General features: G+C 39.7%; 1 protein-coding gene across 4 annotated transcripts; it reads left to right on the top strand.

Moving 5' to 3' along the window:
- The first annotated feature begins 9,675 nt into the window (after positions 1-9,675).
- LOC102303202 (secretory carrier-associated membrane protein 1) lies at positions 9,676-19,626 on the top strand. 4 transcript variants are annotated; one of them, XM_014332597.2, is made up of 10 exons: positions 9,679-9,950; positions 10,792-10,872; positions 11,093-11,203; positions 12,994-13,005; positions 13,322-13,433; positions 14,180-14,308; positions 14,491-14,650; positions 15,313-15,414; positions 15,509-15,626; positions 16,795-19,626. In XM_014332597.2, exons 1-10 carry the CDS (start codon positions 9,894-9,896, stop codon positions 16,954-16,956), a joined length of 1,044 nt encoding a protein of 347 aa, XP_014188083.1. In that variant the 5' UTR covers positions 9,679-9,893; the 3' UTR covers positions 16,957-19,626. The 4 variants fall into 4 exon arrangements, with proteins under 4 accessions (XP_005919172.1, XP_014188083.1, XP_014188084.1 ...); XM_005919110.3 differs by lacking the exon at positions 10,792-10,872 and having other exon boundaries at positions 9,676-9,950; XM_005919109.3 differs by lacking the exon at positions 12,994-13,005 and having other exon boundaries at positions 9,681-9,950.
- The last annotated feature ends 1,947 nt before the right edge of the window (positions 19,627-21,573 follow it).

The following is a 21,573-nucleotide window of genomic DNA, read 5'->3' as shown; positions in this document are numbered from 1 at the left end:
AGAAACAATTCACACTTTAATTGCATTATATTCGGGAAATGTAAATGTAATGTTTAAACTATAATTTTACTGAAGATTTTGTGCATGAAAACTCTAAGAAATGCAAAAAAAGTCCAAAGAAAACTTTTTCATTAGTTCTATCAGGACACATGAATTTAATCTTAGCTGTATATTTGCATTTACAATACTTGTGGTGTAAAGCGTGATGACTAATGTCTGTGTTTTTACCTCTAAAAAAAATAACATTACAGACACAGCTGGACTAAAGATAAATTGAAAATGGGAACATACAGTTTTAAAATGTGTACAAACGTCCTCACTAATTAATGTCCTCTGTATAATTCCAGCTATAGTTTCTCCCTCCACTTTGTCAACTATCAAATAAAGGATAAAAACTCCATAAAAAGTACATCAGGGCAATTTGAGCAGATAAAAGGAGACATTTAATAATTCAACAGTTTGGTCGAAGAGCAAACGAAAGGAAAGCTTTGTATTAAAGCTGCAGTAGGCTTTGAAACATGCTTTTTCACAATGTGATAAAATTAAGAAATTAATCTGCGCATTCAGTTGATAACTGGGTTTGATCTATGCGCGTGTGTGAAATAAGAGGAATCTGACCTCCAAGGCAATCCCAGACTAACTAATGGCACCCTGAGCTAAGCTAATATTTCATCATCACCTAGCCAGTGTGAGAATGATCTTGATGCTATTAGCAGCCCTAATGGCTAAATACTCCGGCACTGCTAAAGAGGAGCCCGCCACAGACACACTTAGCATCCGTTGGCTCGTTTAGCATGGACATAAATGAGTGTGTGAAATGAAGACATGAGAGGGATTGGCACACCAGTGACCCCTACATATATACTCGCACATATACAGACACATGCACCGCCACACACAAGCACGGACATGGTGACCCCTACACAGTTGATGAGACGCGAGCTGATATGCGAGTCAGACGGAGCCACATTTGTAAAAAGCGATAGCCAATTACAGCAGCGCAGGCTGGGGGATAATAGCCTGCCTGTCAGGCTCTGTGTGCTGTATATGCGAGTGCATGTATGTGTGTGTCTCTGCCCGAGCACGTAGTACCCAAGAGTGAATATCGGGTTCCTATTCTCATCTATTTGCCCTATATCTCCATTTCTACTATATTAATTTCAGAGCAGTGCTGCAGCACAGGGCCTAGGTCATTAGCGTGATTCATCAGGGGTTCATCCAAAATGGGTATGAAAAAGACGAAAGAGTAAGCCATGTCTACCAAAATGGGAGGCATATTTCTGTAAGATTTCAGCTCTATGGAATAATAGGGAGGTTTTTATCCCTACAAATGATGTATAATACTAGATAATGCAGAACATAAAGATGGAAGCTAAAAAGATGGGTGAAATGTACACAGCGAAAGAATGGATGACACAGATGGTATATTATCTCCTGCACCGTGTACAATGCCTCAGAGGACTCAAACGATGCAAAATCGCGAATCACAAATACTTGCCAAGCCACGGCGCTCTGTCATAGAGACATTGTATGTGAGATGCAGTGAAGGCAGAGGGAAATAGGCAACACCGGGGACACTGGTTTGAAAGCTCAAACATCAGTGCTTGTCCTGTACTTTCCACAGACACATGATCTCCTCAAGGACTTGGCCCTGTCAGCCACAGTGGCCAGCCACCTGAAACAAAGGAATGATAGACTATCAGAGGAAGGGAAACTGTTCAAGGGAATGGTGTGGATTTAGTGGTCTAGTGCTGACACATGGCTTTGAGCATGGTAGAAAAGCACTTTAACTCTTGAGTGCTTTTATCACATGTACACACCCCATAAAACATAGGTTTGTGTCGCAGCATAGCTCACACACACACACCGAAGCACATATAACGTATACATAAGCCTATCTCAGAAGCAGGAAGGTTGTCGGACTGAACCAAATGTTTTTCATTTGTTTTTTTATTGAACAATTTAGTGTATAAGCATCCTCTCCGTGTTGTCATCATTGCGAAAAGTAAATTATTTAAAAAGACTGCAGAAGGACGTGAAAAAAAGCTTGTAAAACTGCTGGAAATGTTGAAAGTTCACATCACGGGTGGCATAACACTACCACTTCACTAGGTTTATACTTCCCATAAAATCCATGGAAAGGTTCAAGCAGTCATTTGCTCCTAGCGCGATGACACCATATGGCAACATAAAAGAATTTTAAGCTGACCCATTGTTAAAGTGTTGAGCCTTTTTTCTTCTCTGACAGCGGTAACCGGATCTCGTTTTTGTTATCAGCATTTGCCGTATTTCGGCTGTAAACAAATTGCAATGGAGAGACAGAGAGCGATCCTTGTGGACACGCATCCAACAAAGCTCTTGTATTTAGAAATGCATTTTCGCTTCTGTTCCCTGCCATCTTATCATTTCCATAAAATCAAATCAAAAAGAGAGGGAGCGAAAGCAAAGACCCAACAGAACTAAAACACACACTGCGAAATTGTTATGGTGTTGCTTTTTATAGCTTTGCTGGATGGATTTTAAAGCAGTTCTCTATAAAATTTCATTAGGACAAATAAATGATTTTTTTTCAATAGCTGGCAGCATGCACACACATGAATTTTAAATCTGCTGAGAAGCTGCAAACATTTCTTCTTGTATATATTTATTTGTATTGTGACACTGGAGAAGAGTGCAGGGACAATACAGTGATTTATGAAGGTTTTGACAATATTAATTTTCATCAACAAGCTACCCTTGTACACTCATATACATAATTCATATGTACTTAAAAGAAATCCCAGATTGGGGCTATAATGCTGAAAACAAACAATGAAGTTAGACCGTATCCTATGTGATATTCCCTTCTCTCCTATTCATCTCCGTAATAGAGATGCAAGCTCCGTAATGCTTGCTGGGAGCCAAGCATGAGATTGAGGATTTCTCACACACCATGCATTATTCATAGTCCAGAGCAACAGAGTGTGTAAGATGAGAATTACACAGCATGAAGAGAACAGGGGAGAGGGGACCGAGGGAAGGAGAGGGGGAGAGGGGAGGAAGGAGAGAGGAGCAAAGGTGAGAGACGGTGTGGAAAAGAAAGAGATAAAGGAGACGGAAAAAAAAAGAGCGAGATAGTGGACACTGTCAGATCTTCATTTCCGATCCCTTTCAGGTTAACCCCAGGACTGTTTCTTGAGTTTGTGAACAGTGGGGTGTAGGAAATGAATATGGAAGCAGGAGCCCAGATAGCTCAACTAGATTGGCTCACAATTTGCATTTGTTAAATGTGCATCTTGTGAGTTGGTTTGTATTCTGAGCACAAACTGAATGGTGAGCAGGAAATTTCAGGGTTCTGTTACGATTCGTGTCCGGCCTTCGTTCTTCATAATGAAAAACAGTGGGAAGTGAGTCAGGGTTGGAATTGATTTGTTTAAACAATGGAAATGAAACAAAGTAGGAGGCATGGACCAAAACAAGAGGCATGCTATCTAAAATGAAAGCTAGAGACCAAGAAATTGCAAGATTGTGGTTGATACAATTTAACAAACAGCTTGTACAGAATGATATAGAGCATTTTTCATCAGAGTAATTGGAAGATGGATAAAAACACATTTTACGTGTACTACAGTGCAAAATTATACCTGTGCCGACATACATTAGGCTGGCCGATAAACTCTGTGCGCGTAGTTCACGTCTCAGAAAGTTAATGCTAAAAAAGCCCGATGCATCTCTCCAGTCTAAGTGTAATTCATCAGCAGCCATTTTCTAATAGAAATTATTAAATCAAAGAAGAACGTGTAATCTGAAACAGCAGCAATAAAACGTTTTGTTGTTGTTCTGATGACCCCATTTAGTGCGGCTGAGAGCCTTTCTACAAAACGCTAATGTTATTAGTATGCTTAGTTAATGAAATATTGTATTATATATTTTTTCTTTCCAACCTAAATATGCATGCATGAAAGTGAGTATGTGTATGTGTGTGTGTGTGTATGTGTGTATGTGTGTGTGTACATCTCTCCACAGATGCAGTCTTAATGACAAGAATGTGACGGTTACTGGCTTTTTAGCTTCCCAGTGATGAAAAGCCAGTATTAATTTAGGCTACAGATTTCATTTGTTCCGAACAGGAAAAACAATATAAATCACTTTTAGAGTGATTAGAGAGAGGGTTAGATTAATCCAGGCCTGATTAGGGCATTATGCTGGCTTGTTATGGACACACAGGGTGACTGACGGTAATTACTGTCTGTAATAGGAGAGCACACACTCTGTCAAGGCATGAGAGCCACGGGCACAGTGTATGTGAATTCATGTGTGTGCAGTTATGTACTGTATGTGTGTGACTGACTGACTGACTGAAACTGGGATTGAAAATGTTTGATTTTCACCAATTACACACTGAAATATGTAGACTGCATGGAGGCAGATCATGAAGCGAGAGCAGCCTCGTGTGAGAGGCAGACAGAGGTACTGTGAGGACTATACGGGGAGAGGTGAAAGAGTCATTGCTTTGTTTATGATTATTGATATCCTTAGACAAACATATTCACCTGGATAATAAAAACAGATGGCAGGTAGGTTAAGGCAAATATTACCGTGCAGAAAATTAGAGAGGTGCTAAATCAGCAAATCGAACCTCACTGTTTGGCAACACACACACACACACACACGTCCAATCCATAAAAGCAATACAGACAAAATCTAAGGGGAATTTCTATATTTGAAAAAAAAAAATGCTGTATAAAAATAAATGGCTACCCTGATTAATCACAATCAATTTCACATCCTTTTCATGCAAAGATACAAGTTAAATGCAACTTAAATTTTCATTTCTTACAAGCTGCATTAACACAGAAGTTGTCTGACTGCCATTAGGAAGCATCGAGCAGATTCAGCAAAGACTCTGCCAATATTGTCTTTATTACGGGGAATTTCCTGCAGGTGTGAAGCTAAATATCTTTTACAGTTTGGAAGCAGACATAAGGCACTCAATGAGATGTGTCCCATTAAAGGTATGGAAAATAACTATGCATATTTAGCAGGACACTGCACAGCTCTTTCCAGCTGCGCACTGGCACCACCAAAGAACTCAATCTCTCTCGTCATGTTCTTTTTCTCCTTCTTCCTGTTCTCCTTTCTCCTCTTTTTTATGGCAGCAATTGTTCCTTTTCATCACATCATTGGTTGAAAAAGAACTTTAACACGCTGTTGGCTCAGCAAGAGCTCGACATGATTCGATAGGCCGAGAGCCCTCTGTCTCTTTGGGCTGTAAAACAACAGTCTAGAAGCTTATTTTATGAGTGCACGCCTCTGCTCTTTGCATGTTTATGTCAAATATTTGGAACAAATGGCATCCATTGACTGGAACAACACAGATAAATCTAGTCAATTCACAGGCAAAGAGAACGGCACAGGCCACCGAGAAAGTGGCTCACTTGATGGCTGACAAGGGGAGTGCTTGCATTATTCAATTAATACCTGAAAGGGTACATTTTATGCAGCATTTACAAAAGCATCCACTAGTCAACGTACGCAGAGCGCACATAAATACACAAACACACACACATACTCTCACACAAACACAGGGACTTGTGTTTGCATCCTGGGAAAAGACTGGACTCCCCTTCCATTTTGCCAAATCAAATATACAGTGAGAGCAAGCTAAAAGGCACTTTCAATCAGCCGCTCTGGGTCTGTCTGTCAATCTGGGAACAACAACAATCTAGCCTACTTGGAGTGGTCTAGTCAACATCCATTCCCCAATAAATTCAATCAGTGATGCTTTGTGTGTGTGTGTGCGTGTGTGTGCAGACACATGTGGGTGTGCATCTAGGTGTGAGTGTTTATGAGAATGGCAGAGCAAAGGAAAGCTACGATTTCTGACAAGGTTGTTTTAGAACAAAAAAATATCACTTTAAAGTTATGTCTGCATGTATAGACTATGAATATTTAAGGGAATATATAGACACGTCCAAGGTGGGGAATGCTGTAGATACAGAAGTGAATGAATTTTACTTTGACGCCATTTCTATTCCTCACTCGAAGCGACAATAGGAATCTCTAGTTCACCAAATAATCTTAGAAAGCCAAGTAGCAGAGTTAACAGGCCTGAGCTAATGACATTGATGTGGAGGGCTGCACGCTGGAGTGATTGTCTCACTGCCTGAGACCCAAAAGAAGCACTAGCAGCCTCATCATGGACCCGCACTCTCATTATTTGGCCACAAATGGAAATGCAAATCGCTCGCTTTGCTGCGGACGCCTCAAATTTATTAAACTAAAAGGTTTAATTTCCATTTTTCTCTGCATCAGCTTTATTTATAAATGTCGTGCCCTATGAAGACCCTGTTATTTTCTCCCACTCCTGCAGGCTCTTAACAAATCTGCTCATTAATATGGAAATGGAGAATCAATCGCTTTTCCGGCGACAGAGGGCTGTTTCCCTCTGCGGTGTGTAATGTGTTCTGACTGGTCATCAGCACAAACAAACTCGCATGCATACACACAGCATACATAAAGCCATAATACCCTATATCTATATACAGTATATCTCCAGCCCTATATTTGGATAAGCATAACAGATCGTGCATTGTATTTTACCATCTAGTCACAACATCAGTTGAATACTGAATTTTTTCAGCCCCTTTAGACATTGTCAGGCCATTGCCAGAATGGCACCAGATGTTGCAGCATTAATAAGCCATAATATCAAGTGCTGCTTATCCAACCTTTCAGAGCCCTAAAATAACACTCATAGACCTTAATGAGATCTAATTATGCACAAGGTTCTTATTCAGAGCAATATGACGATAATTGCATCTGTGGCTTTTTACACTTGGTCGTCATGTTGGCCAGTAAATTGCTTCTGTTTCTCCCTCACCGTCTGTTTGTCCGCCCTTCTCCTCGCTCTCTCTCTCTCCTCTTTCTCTGTCTCCTTTCCTGTCTTTCTACAGTCAACAGTGTGGAGTGAACTATCTCACCTATCCACTCTGGTCTGCGACCTAATGAACATTTCTAAATGGCCATGACCAGCTGGTTAAGAGACTAATGTAGCAGCTATTAGCCAAAGTGGTTGTTTCCTCACAGAGTCATCTATGGAAAGCAGCATTAGAGGGCCAGTGGACAAGTGGACAAGGACAGACAGATCCCTCTTCTCACACCTTTTTCCTCCCCTGTACACACATATAGAGTACGTCCATGCACACAGTTTGCACATCCTGGCACAGCATGTTTATCTTTCACATTCTACAGCAAACAAACCATGTGACGTATTTTCAACCCACAGAGCATTAGAGCTTATTAGGTCCACAAGGTGTGATTGTATGTGTGAGTGTGGGTGTGTGTGTGTGTCTTATTAGGAAAATTCAGTTTCACTCAAGGTCTCAGCACTGCGGTTGCAGACCACTGGCCATTGATTATTCATAGACTCTGTGATTGGGTCCATTAATACAAGATTAGGGGAGGAACCGATGCTCATTTATGTGTGTGCGCGTGTGTGTACTGAAGTTGAATTGTAATGAATTCTCACTTTGTGTTTATCTAGAGTTCATCCACACAAACATTATATAGGTACAGTATATAAAGCAAAAAAGCACATTAACTTGCCATGAAAATGTTTAGCTGCTTATTAACAAAAACCCATTAGTTTCATTTAACGGTTGTATGATAAGCAGCCATAAAACTAAAGAAACGTGCTGCCTTTGTTTAAAAATGAGCAGCTGAATTCAAACAGTGAAAAGGGAATATTTTAACCACCATCATTTACAACATACTGTAAGATTTCAACCTAATAGCATTTGTTCTTCAATTGAAACTTAATCTGGGTAAATGGTGCTTAAATGTTTAAATCACATTTACAGGCTGTCAACTGATCTGATGTTCTTCACATGGTCACCCTTGGTTTGAATGAAAATAAATTGATGGAAAATGAGAAAGGATTCTGCGAAACGGGGTTGAAGAGACCTTTTGGATCGTAGCTCCCCCAAGTGGGCATTTTTGACATATAACTGAATCTTGAAGCCAGTGAAGAAAATCACACACGAACACACACCACAGGAGCTCTCAGGGGGGCTGATACTTCTTATATGTGGACAAGAGAGATAAAATGATTTCCAGTAAATTGTCTGGGATTGCTCCAGATAAAGAGGTCACTGTTACTTATCATGAAAAAGGCAGTCTAGGTTTTCCTCTCTACTTCTTTCACACAGGCACAAGCGACCAAGTGAGCAGCAGACACTTCCATATATCACCATCCTCATCATCATTATCATCATTAACGTAATCATCATAATCATCAAGTGGAGGAGATTGCGTTGGTATTTGACCTACAGGAGCTCAAATATTGTAGTTTACTGAATGATCACAAGGATGATGTAAGAAAAAAAATCTTTTCTTGTCTCACATTAGCCCGTGTGTGCAGGTTTTGCCTTTTAGTTCCACTTTTGCGCTGAAGTTTTAATTTGGGAAGACATTCTCATCAGTACACCGAATTAAAGATTTGGCCATTACATCTTACAAAGGTGGAAATTGCAAAACGCAAGTAAAAGCAGCCCCACAAGTTTAGGTTGACTTCTTTGTTTGGCAACTGAAAAAAAATAATTAATAAAAACTAATTGTATAGAAATAATTTATTGAAAGAACTTATTGTATGGCTATGTGGATATGGGCACACTATGAAAATAATCTTGAGAGCTTAAAAGTAATAACTAATTTCAAAGTACTGCATTGAAAGCAACATAGCATTACTGAAAATGTAATTCAGTGTGGAAGAAATTAGAAAAGTAAGGTGCACTTGAAATAAAAGCAAAAGGTCGCTTTCTTTGGATCATTCTTAGTTATTAATTGTTTACAGATAATAAGATAAACACCAATGTTGTAGTGGGTCAAAGTTTTACAATTTTTTTAATAAGTGAAAAAGACTTGTTGCATGTGATGAGGCGGTTAGCATTGTTGCCTCACACCAAAAAGGTTTTGGGTTTAAATCCACTGCCTGGCTTGGGCTTGAGTCTGTGACAGACTAACTGTCCAGGGCAAATTTTGTATCCCACCTCTCAGCTCCATGACAACCAGGATAGGCTCCAGCCTCACCACAACCCAGAAAATGATAAATATGGATGGATGGATGGAGCATCCATTTTAATGCATATGTGCAAAACGTAGGAGAGTACGCACACACAGAAAGAAACATATAATTAAACTATCATCATCCGATTCAAATAGGTTCTCCAATGGGTTAAGTACAGTAATCCATGATATGGAGTCTACAATGTAAGAGTGAGATTTTCCTTATATTATTAGTCAGAGAATTTGTATCAGTTCAGCATGATGCAGATGGATCCTGTGTTCTGCAGACAGTAAGTAAACATCTGTATACTTACATAACATCACACAAATACAACAAATTGCCATAAAGGCAGGCAGTAGCTTTTGCGTATAGTTTGAGGACTGGATGAACTTTGTGATCAGTAAACTCTCATGTAGTATGTTTTGCACATTGTACTCTGGAAATACGGAGACTGAATGCAACATGTGAACTTGTAATCTTCCATGTTTAAGTCTCAAATACTCACACACAGTCCAACACACAAATACAGTACATAACAATACAATACACCAGAGGTGTGTCGTGCAGTGCTCTGCACATTTGTGTACAGAGGTAGCGCACCTGCCCGGGCATCATGCTGTCCGCGGTGCTGAAACAGTGACGTAGACCGTTCTGTTAATCACGCATCCTCTCTTCTCCTGCCATTTTTGTGCTACTGGCTAACTTGCTAATCAAGGGGTCTCCATCAGCAGGAGGCGGAGAAGACTGCAGGCGGCAGAGAGAAGCAGTCAAATCAAAGGACCTGAGTCTTCCCTGGAGAATCGGGGAGTTCCCGCACACAGGAAACTCTTGTTAGAAAGGCTACACAATGTCCGATTTCGACAGCAACCCGTTCGCAGACCCGGATTTCAGCAATCCTTTTCAGGTAGCTGACACGGCTAGCTAGCAAGCAAGCAAGCTAGTATACGCTTGAAAACCCACTGAGGCCAAACTCACTTTAGCATCCCTGCTTGCAGAATGAGCTAATCATCAAATTTTATTCCTCGATAGTTTTGTAGAGAGAGTGCCGAATAATTACATGGTCACAATTCACTGTTGCTGGGGATATCTATTGTAAACGAATTTAAAGGAATTATGTCATTTGAGAACAAAGACACATTATGTCAACGTTAGCTAGCTGGATAGCATTAGCTCTGCCCACCGTCTGTACAACACTCGCTGGCCACTGCTAGCTTGATGGACAGTTTACCGGGTGGCTAGCTTAGGACAGGTGCATTTTTGTGCTCATATCACAGTGTTATGTACTTTCACAGTATCCAGCAAACATTTGGCTGCCTTTGCAGTCATGTAGACTAATATTTTGGAAACACAGACACTGTACATCTGTTTTCGATGTTAAGCAAGGGAACAAGCTATTAATTTCTGCTACAGCTTGTATTTTATTCCACCTTTTATAAACCACACGCTTCCAGAAATCTTAAGGCTTTCATTTCAAGCAGCTGTTGAGTCCCCTTTACTTGAAGCTGTGTTTATCAGGGTGTTTAAACTTGCGCGTTTTTAGCTTTTCACAAAACATGGTGGAAAGCCTTAATACTAGTAGAATACCATCATTAAAGTGAGACATTTACATGTTGTTTATGTAAACTTCTCACCGCTGATTTTCAGAAACTAAAGACCGTCTAACGGCATCTTGTGAATGAAGCTTTTGGTCTTGCAGTTTTAGTTTTAACTCCCTAAATTCCTATGTGGACCTCTCTGCCCTGTAGGATCCTTCGGTGACCCAGGTGACACGATCTGCCCCTCCTGGTGGTCTGGAGGAGTATAACCCCTTCACAGACGCCAGAACGGTCAGCTTTACGGGCAACTTCATTGATGAGTAGTGTGCATGCATGCGTTTAAGTGCTTCTTAGTCAGTGACCTCGTTTTTATCCCTTATCCTCATCCTCTTTCTCTCCTCCTCCTCTCAGTCACAGAGGATTTCAGTGACAAAATATGACTGTGGCCTAATTACACTTTTTCTTAATGCTTGCACAAATATTAACATAGAGAATCTCTGCTGGATTACAGGCAGCCCCAAGAAACACCCCCAAATCTACTCCAGCACCTTCCCAGAACACACAGCCTGCCATCATGAAGCCCACAGAAGAGCCGCCAGCTTACTCACAGCAACAGACTCAGGTAAAACACACAAGAGCATTCATATACATGTTTCACATCCAGTTTTCTTCTCATTTTTTTGTTTCAGTTAGGTTGTCAACATGTTTTTGTCATACGCAATTCAAACTAAACATATTTGGTTAGTCGCACTATGTTTTTTCTCATCTTTCTACTAAGTTAATAATATAAAAAGAGCCGTGAGTGTGTTATAGCCATTAAACACACAGTGCCTAATGTGCAAGTGCTGAAAAGTAATTGAAAACATGGCTGTGAAACATTTCTTGGGAAGCAGTGTGTTAACATCAGTTAATGTCTAGCTTGGAGTTGATGAAGAGATGGGGGTTTTTGTAAGCATGACAAGTAAAGAGGGTCAGAGTGCAAGTGAGGTAGATAAGAGAGAAAAATCTGTCAGACAGAGGTGGACATCAACAGCTGGACACCAATGTGTAGATCATTGCAAAATTCCTGTCTATTCTTGTTCTGTTACATCCATCACGGCTTGTCTTGTTTATTTAACTGGAGCAAGTTCAGCACTAGATACAAACCGCTGAGGATACTCATTAACAGAAGGTCCAGAAGGACGCAAAAAAATCAAAGAAAATTTTGGCTTGATGGCGTTGTTTTTTCAGTCTCAAATTTTATCTGTGAAGAATGGTGGAGGTTTTGTTATTGGGGTTTATACGGCTCCCAAGGGAACTCTAACTCTGACATTAATCTTTGATTTTATTGCTGACAGAAGCAACGGGATGAACCTGAATTTACAGTCAAAGCAGCTAAAATGCACTTTAGAGGGAAGATGTTGAAGTTTCCACAGACTAAAGACTTTTCAGAAAGATTAATTTACTGGTCTGAGAAAAAACTCAAGGGAGTCAACTAGGACTGTAGAACTTAAACATTATTAATAGAAATACTGCTTATGTTTTTAAGAGCTACTTTAAACAGTTAATTCAATTCAATTTCAATTTCAATTTTATTTCTATAGCACATTTAAGAGTCACAGGTACAACAAAGTGCTTCACAGACGAGCCATATTTGCAGATTTACAACAAAAGAAAACAGTCAACAACAAAGAAATACAGTTATAGGATGGTAATATTATAATAAGCACGAACCGGGAGGAAATTATACTAAGTAGTTTGAAAGGCAAGCTTAAACAAATGGGTTTTTAACCGTGATTTGAAAGATTGAATAGTTTCCGTTAATCACATTCTTTGAAAATAAGTAGTATTTTTAATCTTGCTGAATAAGTGGTACTTTGCACATCTTACACACAGTGCTGGATACGTTTGAAAACATGGGCTAATGTTAGCAGTCTCTCCAACAGCAGACGTCTTTCCTTACATGTCTGTGCAGAATGTAGTTGTACATTTTTCCAATCAAGTGGTTATAAGCTACTGCACTCTCGACACAGCCTAGATACGAGTGGGCTGGAAACTCACACTAGTTTGCGCAGCTGTCTGTCTCATTTCCCACCTGCTTGTTTACAATTTCCCATCAGAGAAAGAGAGAGGCACTGCTTTCTATGGTGGGTCGCTTTAGTTAACCAGCATTTCTGTTGCAGACTAGCAAAAGCAGCAGTGTTCAAATATCCTTTTTTTAGCTAGCTCTGTAGATCCCTGTGTACAAAAAAGAAGAGTTAAAGGTGGCTAGCGAGTCCCAGAGAACCTAGACTTTGGGCTCTATGTGTTAAAGGTGATCAAAATTGAAAAAGAACCAAAAATGTACAACTGTCCCCATACTTGCAACACTACAACACTCTGTCCTTTCCTCTTGTTCTTCATATACTTATCTGATTTCTGATGGGCCATCAGCGGCGTAATGAGGTACTGCCTTTTCATTTAATGTTTCCTGCACCCTTTTATGTCACTGTCTTGAATAGTGTGGATCCATTCAATGACCCTTTTCCACCTGTAGCATCACTTTAGAGTTGTATAGAACTAGCTGTTAGAGGCAAGTGAGTGAACTGCAGTTGTTGATACGTTTTAAAATCAGAGCCCGTATTTTCCCTTGTTAAACTAACATGTCTGAGCTTTCCCTGAGTGACAAAACCTTTACTTACATCATTGGACTTCATGTCATACTGGACCGCTGTCAGATGTTGGATTGTGAGCTTTAAGATCACATCTGTGTTTGTCTCAGGACCAAGCGCGTGCTCAGGCTGAGTTGTTGAGAAGGCAGGAAGAGCTGGAGAAGAAAGCAGCAGAGCTCGATCGTCGAGAGAGAGAGTTACAGTCCCACGGAGCCGTCGGAGGTCAGTCAGTTCATCAGTTACCCATTTGAATCACTCGCACGCTTCAACCTCAAAGTCTGAATTCTGGGTCCCACTCAGAGCTGGACTAGCAACAGCGCTGATCTAAAAGTTGACTTCTTACCTTGACACTAACATATCGGGCGTGGCGCACAATTTGTGAAGAGCATTTTAATTCTGTGCAGGTACAGTTTTACACAAGTATGGAACAGGAAATGTTCCAGTTTAAGTTTTGCACTGTGCCAAAAAATGTCCAGTTGATCAAATGGACCAAACTGTGTTGCTGTGTGTGAGTGCATGTGCATGTGCGTGTGGTGCAGGATGGGAGTGAAAGCGACACACAAGCTATATATCTTAGTGAATGTCTGATTTACAAAATTGGAAATTTAATACAAGTTGCATAAAATAAATAAATGGTGATTGACAAACACAGTTTTAAAACGTAAAAGAAAGTATTTCTCTGTATTTGAATTAAGAAGGCATAATGTTATAGTGCATGTTCATGTTTAAATGTACATAGGACAAATCTAATTGAATAGACTGAATGAAAGAAACATTTCATGTCAAACACTCATACTTTATTCACATTTACTAATTGTAGGATAATGTCCGTGGTGATAATAACTTGTAACATATTTTTTTCTGCCTTGTTAAGATTCTTGCAAACAAATCTGTTAGTATATTTAATAATATTTTAGCTTTAGATGAAAAAGCTCAACATCCAACCACTGCTTCGTTTCTCCACGCAGGGCGGAAGAACAACTGGCCTCCACTACCGGAGAAGTTCCCTGTTGGTCCATGTTTTTACCACGACATTGCAGTGGACATCCCTGTAGAGTTCCAGAAGACTGTAAAGATTATGTACAACCTTTGGATGTGTAAGTGTACTATTTAGCACACCTCATCAATTTCTTTCTAAATTAACCACATCAAGTGGTTAATGATGCAAGTTACCTAAGAAACATCAACCGTTTGGTCATTCACAAGAATCTGTATAGAAAATGTTGCTTAGTATAAGTTTAGGTTTAATCTGAGGTTCTTTGTCATCTTTGTTTATCAGTCCATGCAGGCACGCTCTTTGTGAACATGTTTGGCTGTTTGGCCTGGTTCTGTGTGGATCCAACTCGTGGCGTAGATTTTGGCCTGGCTATGCTCTGGTTTCTGCTTTTTACCCCATGTTCTTTCGTCTGCTGGTACAGACCGCTTTACGGGGCTTTCAGGTAAGCTGAAACATGAAAAACCAAAAAGAAAAACACTGCCTTTCCACTGATATTTGGGGTCTAAGTCTCTATAAATATGTGGGTTCAGTTTTTATAGTTGAAATACAATAAATTGTATACACAGGAAGGTTGGAAAAAGACACCAAAAAAAGAGATTAGGAGAGTAGGTCTAGGTGAACACAGACCTACAGGTATGTTCTCCAAAATCATTTCTGCTTTATCTCCTGTGTCTGTGGCCGATCAAGGCTATCTTAAATAAAAACACTTACTGCCTGTCTTCTTCTTAAAGGAGCAGCTCAGGGATTTAAAGTCCCCTTACAGAAAACCTGTGTGCCCAGAAGAACAAGCTCACACAGCATTTCTCAAACATCACAAACTCCCAGCTTCTATAAAAACTGAACAGATGTGCACCTTCCTTTTAACACACATAAATTAACTTAAGATAAAGTTAATAGTGTTCCAAATATGAAACTGGTAAAAAGAGTTGGGCAGCTGACTTTGCCATGTTCTTACCGTGCACTCGACTATTTCACGCATAAAGGCTTTGAGAGAATGAGGGAAGGATTAAGTAATTAATGTTTAATGGAGGATGAACTAGTGGCACAGTTTGACTTTATTCCCTCCACATTGCTCTCTTACCGTTTCTTTTTTTTCCACCGTAGGAGCGACAGTTCGTTCCGCTTCTTTGTCTTCTTCTTCGTCTACATCTGTCAGTTTGGAGTTCACGTTCTACAAACCATTGGCATCACTGGTTGGGGAACATGGTGAGTATTTTGTACTTGAGCTGATCCAGGCACCGTAGATCAGTGTGCACTGAAGATCACATTGTCATCTTGGTTTTTTCCTTTGTCTTGCCAGTGGTTGGATCGCAGCTCTAACTGGCCTGAACACCAGTATCCCTGTAGGAATCATCATGTTACTCATCGCAGCCCTCTTTACTGCTCTGTCTGTGGGCTCCCTCATTATGTTTAAAAAGGTAACGCAACACAAAGACGGCATCCTTACAGTGACAAAGGATATTATTAGTAAAAGTTTTTGCTGTGACAATATTGGGGAGAGGACATAGAGACGCTGTAAAAGTGAGATGTGGCACTCTGAGAAATCAGTGGGAGAATTTTGGAATGCCAAAGATGGCAGGAGTGCCGAGCAAATCGACAGCTGAAGCGGGAAATATGAGAGCCAGTTGGGCAGTGGCAGACAGATCTACTTGTAACTGTAGTAAAGAGTTAGGGTAGTGTACTCTATAATATCTGCTCTCTGGATTGCAACCTAAACGAGGTCATGATGTTCTGTATTTCGCATTTTGGGCAAAGTCACCAAATCAAATGTAAATGAAGATTCACTCAATTCAGTTTTTATGTGAAGTTGACCTCCGAAATTAAAGTTATGGCTCGTTCTCCATTCATTTTAATTGGGGCTTTGGTTTTATTAGCTTGGAATAAGTGCCCGCAAATGTTGCCAGGATGGCTGCCAATAAAGAAGACTTGCTTCTACAAGGACTTAAGTGGACAGAGAAGAGGGAAACATCTAAACTAGGGATCTAAAACTACAGCCCACTATGATCCTAAGTTGGCCTTTTAGTAGTGTATCTCCTCCTTTCTCTCACTATAAATTTAATCCTTGTGATGGCTTAGAACAAAGAAAAAGAAGTGCAGTCTCCACAGTGTGACTCAGTTTTTCTATTTGATAAAAAAAATTTTCTTGTAGTAAATGAAACAAATCTGTTACAAAACTGCTTTTTTGACTGTTAAATCAACAAAATTTCAAAAGTTTTTATCAATTTGCAGAAAAGACTCTTTAAAATCTTTTTTTTAGTTTATAGTGAAAGATCAGAGAGTTTTTACTTTGCTGGTGTTTTTAAAAAAAATCTGAAATTAATGCCACTCTCCACATTCTCCAGAGCTGTCCGGTGGACCAGATTGTATTTTTTTGCCAGCCCATTCTGGCCCCTTATGTTTGACACCCCTGGTCTACATCATCTTGTAGTGTGTTAGAAATAAGAATAGTGCTGTATGCCAAGAAGAATCAGTGCTATGACTGGACAGGAAGAGAAACATCTTTCCTATCGTGCTGTGCTGCAGTTCTTTTGGTAAATTTAAACCAAATAAATTGATTGCAACTAATTCCTTGTCTTCTTTCCACAGGTGCACGCGCTCTATCGCACCACCGGTGCTAGTTTTGAGAAAGCCCAGCAAGAGTTTGCGACCGGGGTCATGTCTAACAAGACCGTTCAGACTGCAGCTGCCAACGCTGCAGCCAATGCTGCATCCAACGCTGCTCGCGGGGCCTTCAAAGCTCATCCATAAACAGATGTGGTACACGTGCTCAGTGCTCATTTAAACACACACACACACGCATATACTTAAACACACACACACACACAGAAAAAATGGAGATGCACAACTCTGGCCCTGCTGGTCCTCGGATCAAATTGATAATATTTGTGAATGTTTGCCCTGCACCGACACACTTTGCTTAAAAAGTGTGAAGCAAAATAACGGAAAAAACGATCGGAGTTGTCCATCTTCACTTTAAATCATATATCAGCGCTCCTGCATCCACCTGGTCAGCTTTTCAGTCAGGTGACTATCTGCTCACATCCCACAAAACATCCAGCAAGTGACTCAAGCGTGTGCTCCGACTGTGTGAGATTTCATCGCACACGCTTGCGCACTCCTTTACTCTCCTTGTTCGTCTGTCCCCTCGAGGTGATCCTCGGTCAGGTAAAGGTCGCAGCTCGACCATACCTTATTTCTGTGAGGGTGATGACCCCGAAACAGCTTCCTGCCTGATAAATGAAAAGTGATCTGACCGTGGTGTTTTGCACATAGTTTGGTTTTCTTGCCCGTATACTGAAAGTGGCTGGGCCTCTGTGCGAATGTCTGCTTCACTCCAAGAAAATTGTGGCTCTGATTTCTTTCTTTCTTTCTTCTTTTTTTTTTTTAATATAATCCAGTGCTCCGTCATTAAGCTCTGAAAGGTAAATGGTACCTTGTCCTATATCTGTGCTTTTGTTGTGAGACAAGTACCATTCTTGTTATAGTAAAAGACAAAACAAACAAAAAAAAAAATCACAAGAATAGGAAAATGTCTGTATGTTCTTATATAAGGACCTGCCCCCCCCCAAACAACACCTGCCAGGTGAGCCATTTTTTTTCCTGCTCTGTGTGCTACTTTGATTGACAACGTGGGCTGGGTCAGCATCTCTAGATTTGACAGCATGATAGCGGCATGCATGTTTAGCACACCCAAGGTAGCTAAGTCTTTGGCAAAGTCATTCTTCCCACTTCCTTTTGGTCCCAGCTACAAGGAGCTGGTTTTCGGTGAATGTCTGCCTACTTATTCTCCCTCGGTTTTGCTGTGAGGGCTGTTTGCATGTCTCGGTGGCTGCCTGACAGAAGATGACGGTTAAGAGAAGAAAATTGGAGGGAAAAGGGGAATGAAAATTGAATATTAGCTTTTTTTTCCCCCTTATGTGTGTATTAACGCAAAAACTGTGTGGCCCTCGGTTGTTTTTGTAGCTCCTCATACTCGAAAACTAACGCTGCTATGAATCTCAGAGGCGCTCAGTCGTGGCCTCCCGCTGTCGTGTTTCCTATTGAAAAGGATGCGTACCATTCATAGGGATCAGACCTGCCTTTTCTCACAGAAGAATCACTGTCCACAGTTCTGGATAAAGTGATAAAGCTATCATTTTTCCTGAGATTAACCTGCATACATAAACTTGTAAAAAAAACATTGACACCGTGTATATGTACACTACATAGGCTAACACTCCATTTTTGTTTTCCTCGGTCAGTAGTGAATTACTGGCATTTGAAGTTTTATAGCCAAAATAAGCATTAATATAACAGAAGATTGGACTTGGGGTGCCGTCACTATGATACACTAATTTATCTACAATAATAACAGTGTTATCCAGCACCAAGTTGTACAGACTACTGTCACTGATGTGAAATATGGATGTGGGTTTCTTTATTTTTTTTCTTTGTGCTTTAGCACCTCTCATGATGTTGGTGAGTGTGTGAAGATGTGCATGGCAGAAGACGGGTGATAACTGGCACTACTGTTATTAAAAATGTATAGCCTGAACTTTATCGTGGACGAAATGCTGTCAGTGTTAGCTAGCTGAGGCTCGGTAATTTGTCCTGAAAGAATAAGCCTAGATCTCTGCAGTATTCTTTTGATTTGGACGTAATTTCATCGAAATTCATTGCACATTTCTTGTTTTATGTTGAACGTAGCGCAAGAGAAAAATGTTTTTATTTATGGTGTAATTTAAACTGTTTGCATTTTGTTTCCTTTTTGGTTTGTGTGGGTTTTTTTTAATGACACTGTCATAGCATCAGCTAGATTTAAAGTTTTTTTTTTAAAAGTGTTTAATGACTTTGCAACTTGACCTTGCGAGAGGTGTGCTTGTCGTACGAGGATGTGTGTTTATGGTCGGTATGAAAGAGGAAAAGAAATAAAATAAGCTCCCTCAAGTGTTATTCTATGTCCTGAAAAGCTGTGAGAAATCTACCAAATGTCCATACAGATTTGTTTTCAAATCTCAGTTTGTGGTGTGATCCCTTTCCATGTTTTACTTTGAGGTATTCTTTTTCCTTACATAAACCCACATGAGTCCCATCTATCTATAGTTTCAAACAGTTGTTTTACAAAGCCATGCTGCAGTGGGTAATTTCTTGATGTATTTGATGAGCTGGTCAGCAGTACAGAACAATGTGTTTGAAGTTTGCCAACACAAAACTGTGTTTTGGACCTGTGACTATGTTATTTCACTGAATCAGAGAAAAAGAAAAAAAAACTCATCCAGAAAGGGACACTTGTATATTTTGTAAAGTTGAAAAATCGATCCCCATTATCAAATCACGTGTAAAAAGAAGTAATGCACTCTTGTCTGGCCTTTGTCGCATGTGAAATAGTTTGAGTTTTGTATATTTATGGTATTAACATGAAATAAAATTTCAAAGAAATAATTGTGGATTTGTTATATAATTACAAATTTATCCTCTTGCCGTGATTTAAAAAAAAAAAAAAAAACAACATTAAGAATGACCATGGAGAAGGGTATCTGCTCAAATTCAAACTGTGTCAAAATGAGGAAGGAAAGGTGGTCTCGGAATTTCAGAAACTGCCGTTTTACTGGGAATTTTCCACACAACAATCTATGGTTTACAGAGGATGAACTGAAAGAGAAAAATCGGTGAGCCGTAGTTCTCTAGGCAAAGATTGTGCTGATGCATGCAGAGGTCAGTGGAGAATTATTCAGCTTGAAGCAGTGTGACCAAAGGCAACAGTAACTCTCACATCTTGGTTGTAACTGCTTGTTATAATGAACCAAAGTATGCAGAAGATAATCTCTGAGCATACAACGCATTAAACCTTGAAGCAGATGTGCTACAGATGTCACTCAGCTAACTAAAACTTGCTCTACCATTTGCAAGATGGTAGGCTCATTCTCATGACAATTTTTTTTTTATTCATACATCCATTCATTTATTTATTTTACTGGTCATGTTTGAATACAAATTACTATTTTTTGGTGGCATACTAAACAAAAAGTTTAAGAACCACTTAGACTCCGAAGCCCGTGACACAGTTTGCAGGGTATCATACATACATGCTTAGAGATGAAAAGATTCACGAGATTTTCAAAAGTTAAACAAATGGATTTAATATAAAATTTAAAAATTGCCAGTAAACAAAAAAAAAAAACCAAACAAAAAACAACCAACTTGTTAATCATCTCATATCACTTCAGATTTACCTCACAAGCCTCTTAACACTGTTATGAGCTAATGTCCACCGTCCGTCTCCAGGGGTCAGTGTTTCATCAGGAAGTCTTGGCACAGTAGAAACAGAGTTTACACATTTCTAACACAGAGTAAAGAAGTCCTGCTTTATTTAAGCACGGGTTCTCTGTCCTCAGATATATCACCCTCTCATACACGAAGCCTCATACAGTGTTCCACTTATACTCTTTTGTTAATGTAACAAAAATAGCAGACAGTATATATTTAATCACAGTCATACTATGTGTTTGGATGTAAATCCATATCACAAGTTCACTTTCATTCTGCCTACTTGCTCTCAGAAAACAACACTAATGGAATTATTGCACATCTACAATGAATAAAAGCACTGCATCACATGAATCCTAACATATACAGAAACATTTAAATGGATGAATTAGAAATTAATATAATATGCAGCAATGTGAAATGATTTAAAGGCAGAGTGCAAAATAAAATAGGTTCCAATTGGAAAACCATCAAACTGCGATGGAGGTTCACTTTAATCAGCTTTGCAAAAGTGTCCAAATCACTCACGAGTGGGAATGAAGTGTAATGACCCAGTGGGAGGTTTTTTCAATCCTTATCTTTTGGGCACCTTCACAAAGCCAGACTTGTGTTTATGGCTTTCTGCATGTCATACGGTATTTCATGATAAACCACCTGCTTCATCTTGCTGCTTTAGCCCGTCACGAAGCCACACACAATGAAACATCTGGCAGAGCTCTGTTTTCTTTTGTTTGTTTCTGCATACGCACACACAAACTGTTATTAAGCTACACAATCAGTTAAACAGGAGGAGCTCCCTTTGAAACTAAAAATCCCTTCTGTGGTGATTTTCAACTTAAAGCGTTTAAAAAGAGTCTCAATGTCCTGCTACCACAGAATCAGAGCACATAGGCATTTAAGAAACCTCAAGTTAATGTCTATCACCAGAAGTGGCAAAAGTACAGATTTTCTTTACTCAAGCATTATTATTAATAAAATATTTGTACAAGAACGTTGCTGGGTGTTTGAGTTGTTGAATCTGGTAGTGGTTAGTGATCGAACCCTATGAATGAACATAATGATGGTTAAAACAAATAAACTGGCTTTCTGGCCGTGTTTAACATGTTAAATCTAAAAACC

Source organism: Haplochromis burtoni, unplaced genomic scaffold (assembly GCF_018398535.1).
Source record: "Haplochromis burtoni strain Fernald_Lab_line unplaced genomic scaffold, NCSU_Asbu1 Contig_34, whole genome shotgun sequence".
NCBI lineage: Eukaryota > Metazoa > Chordata > Actinopteri > Cichliformes > Cichlidae > Haplochromis > Haplochromis burtoni.
Note: the sequence above shows the minus strand (reverse complement) of the source record. Positions and strands in the feature narration are given on the sequence as shown.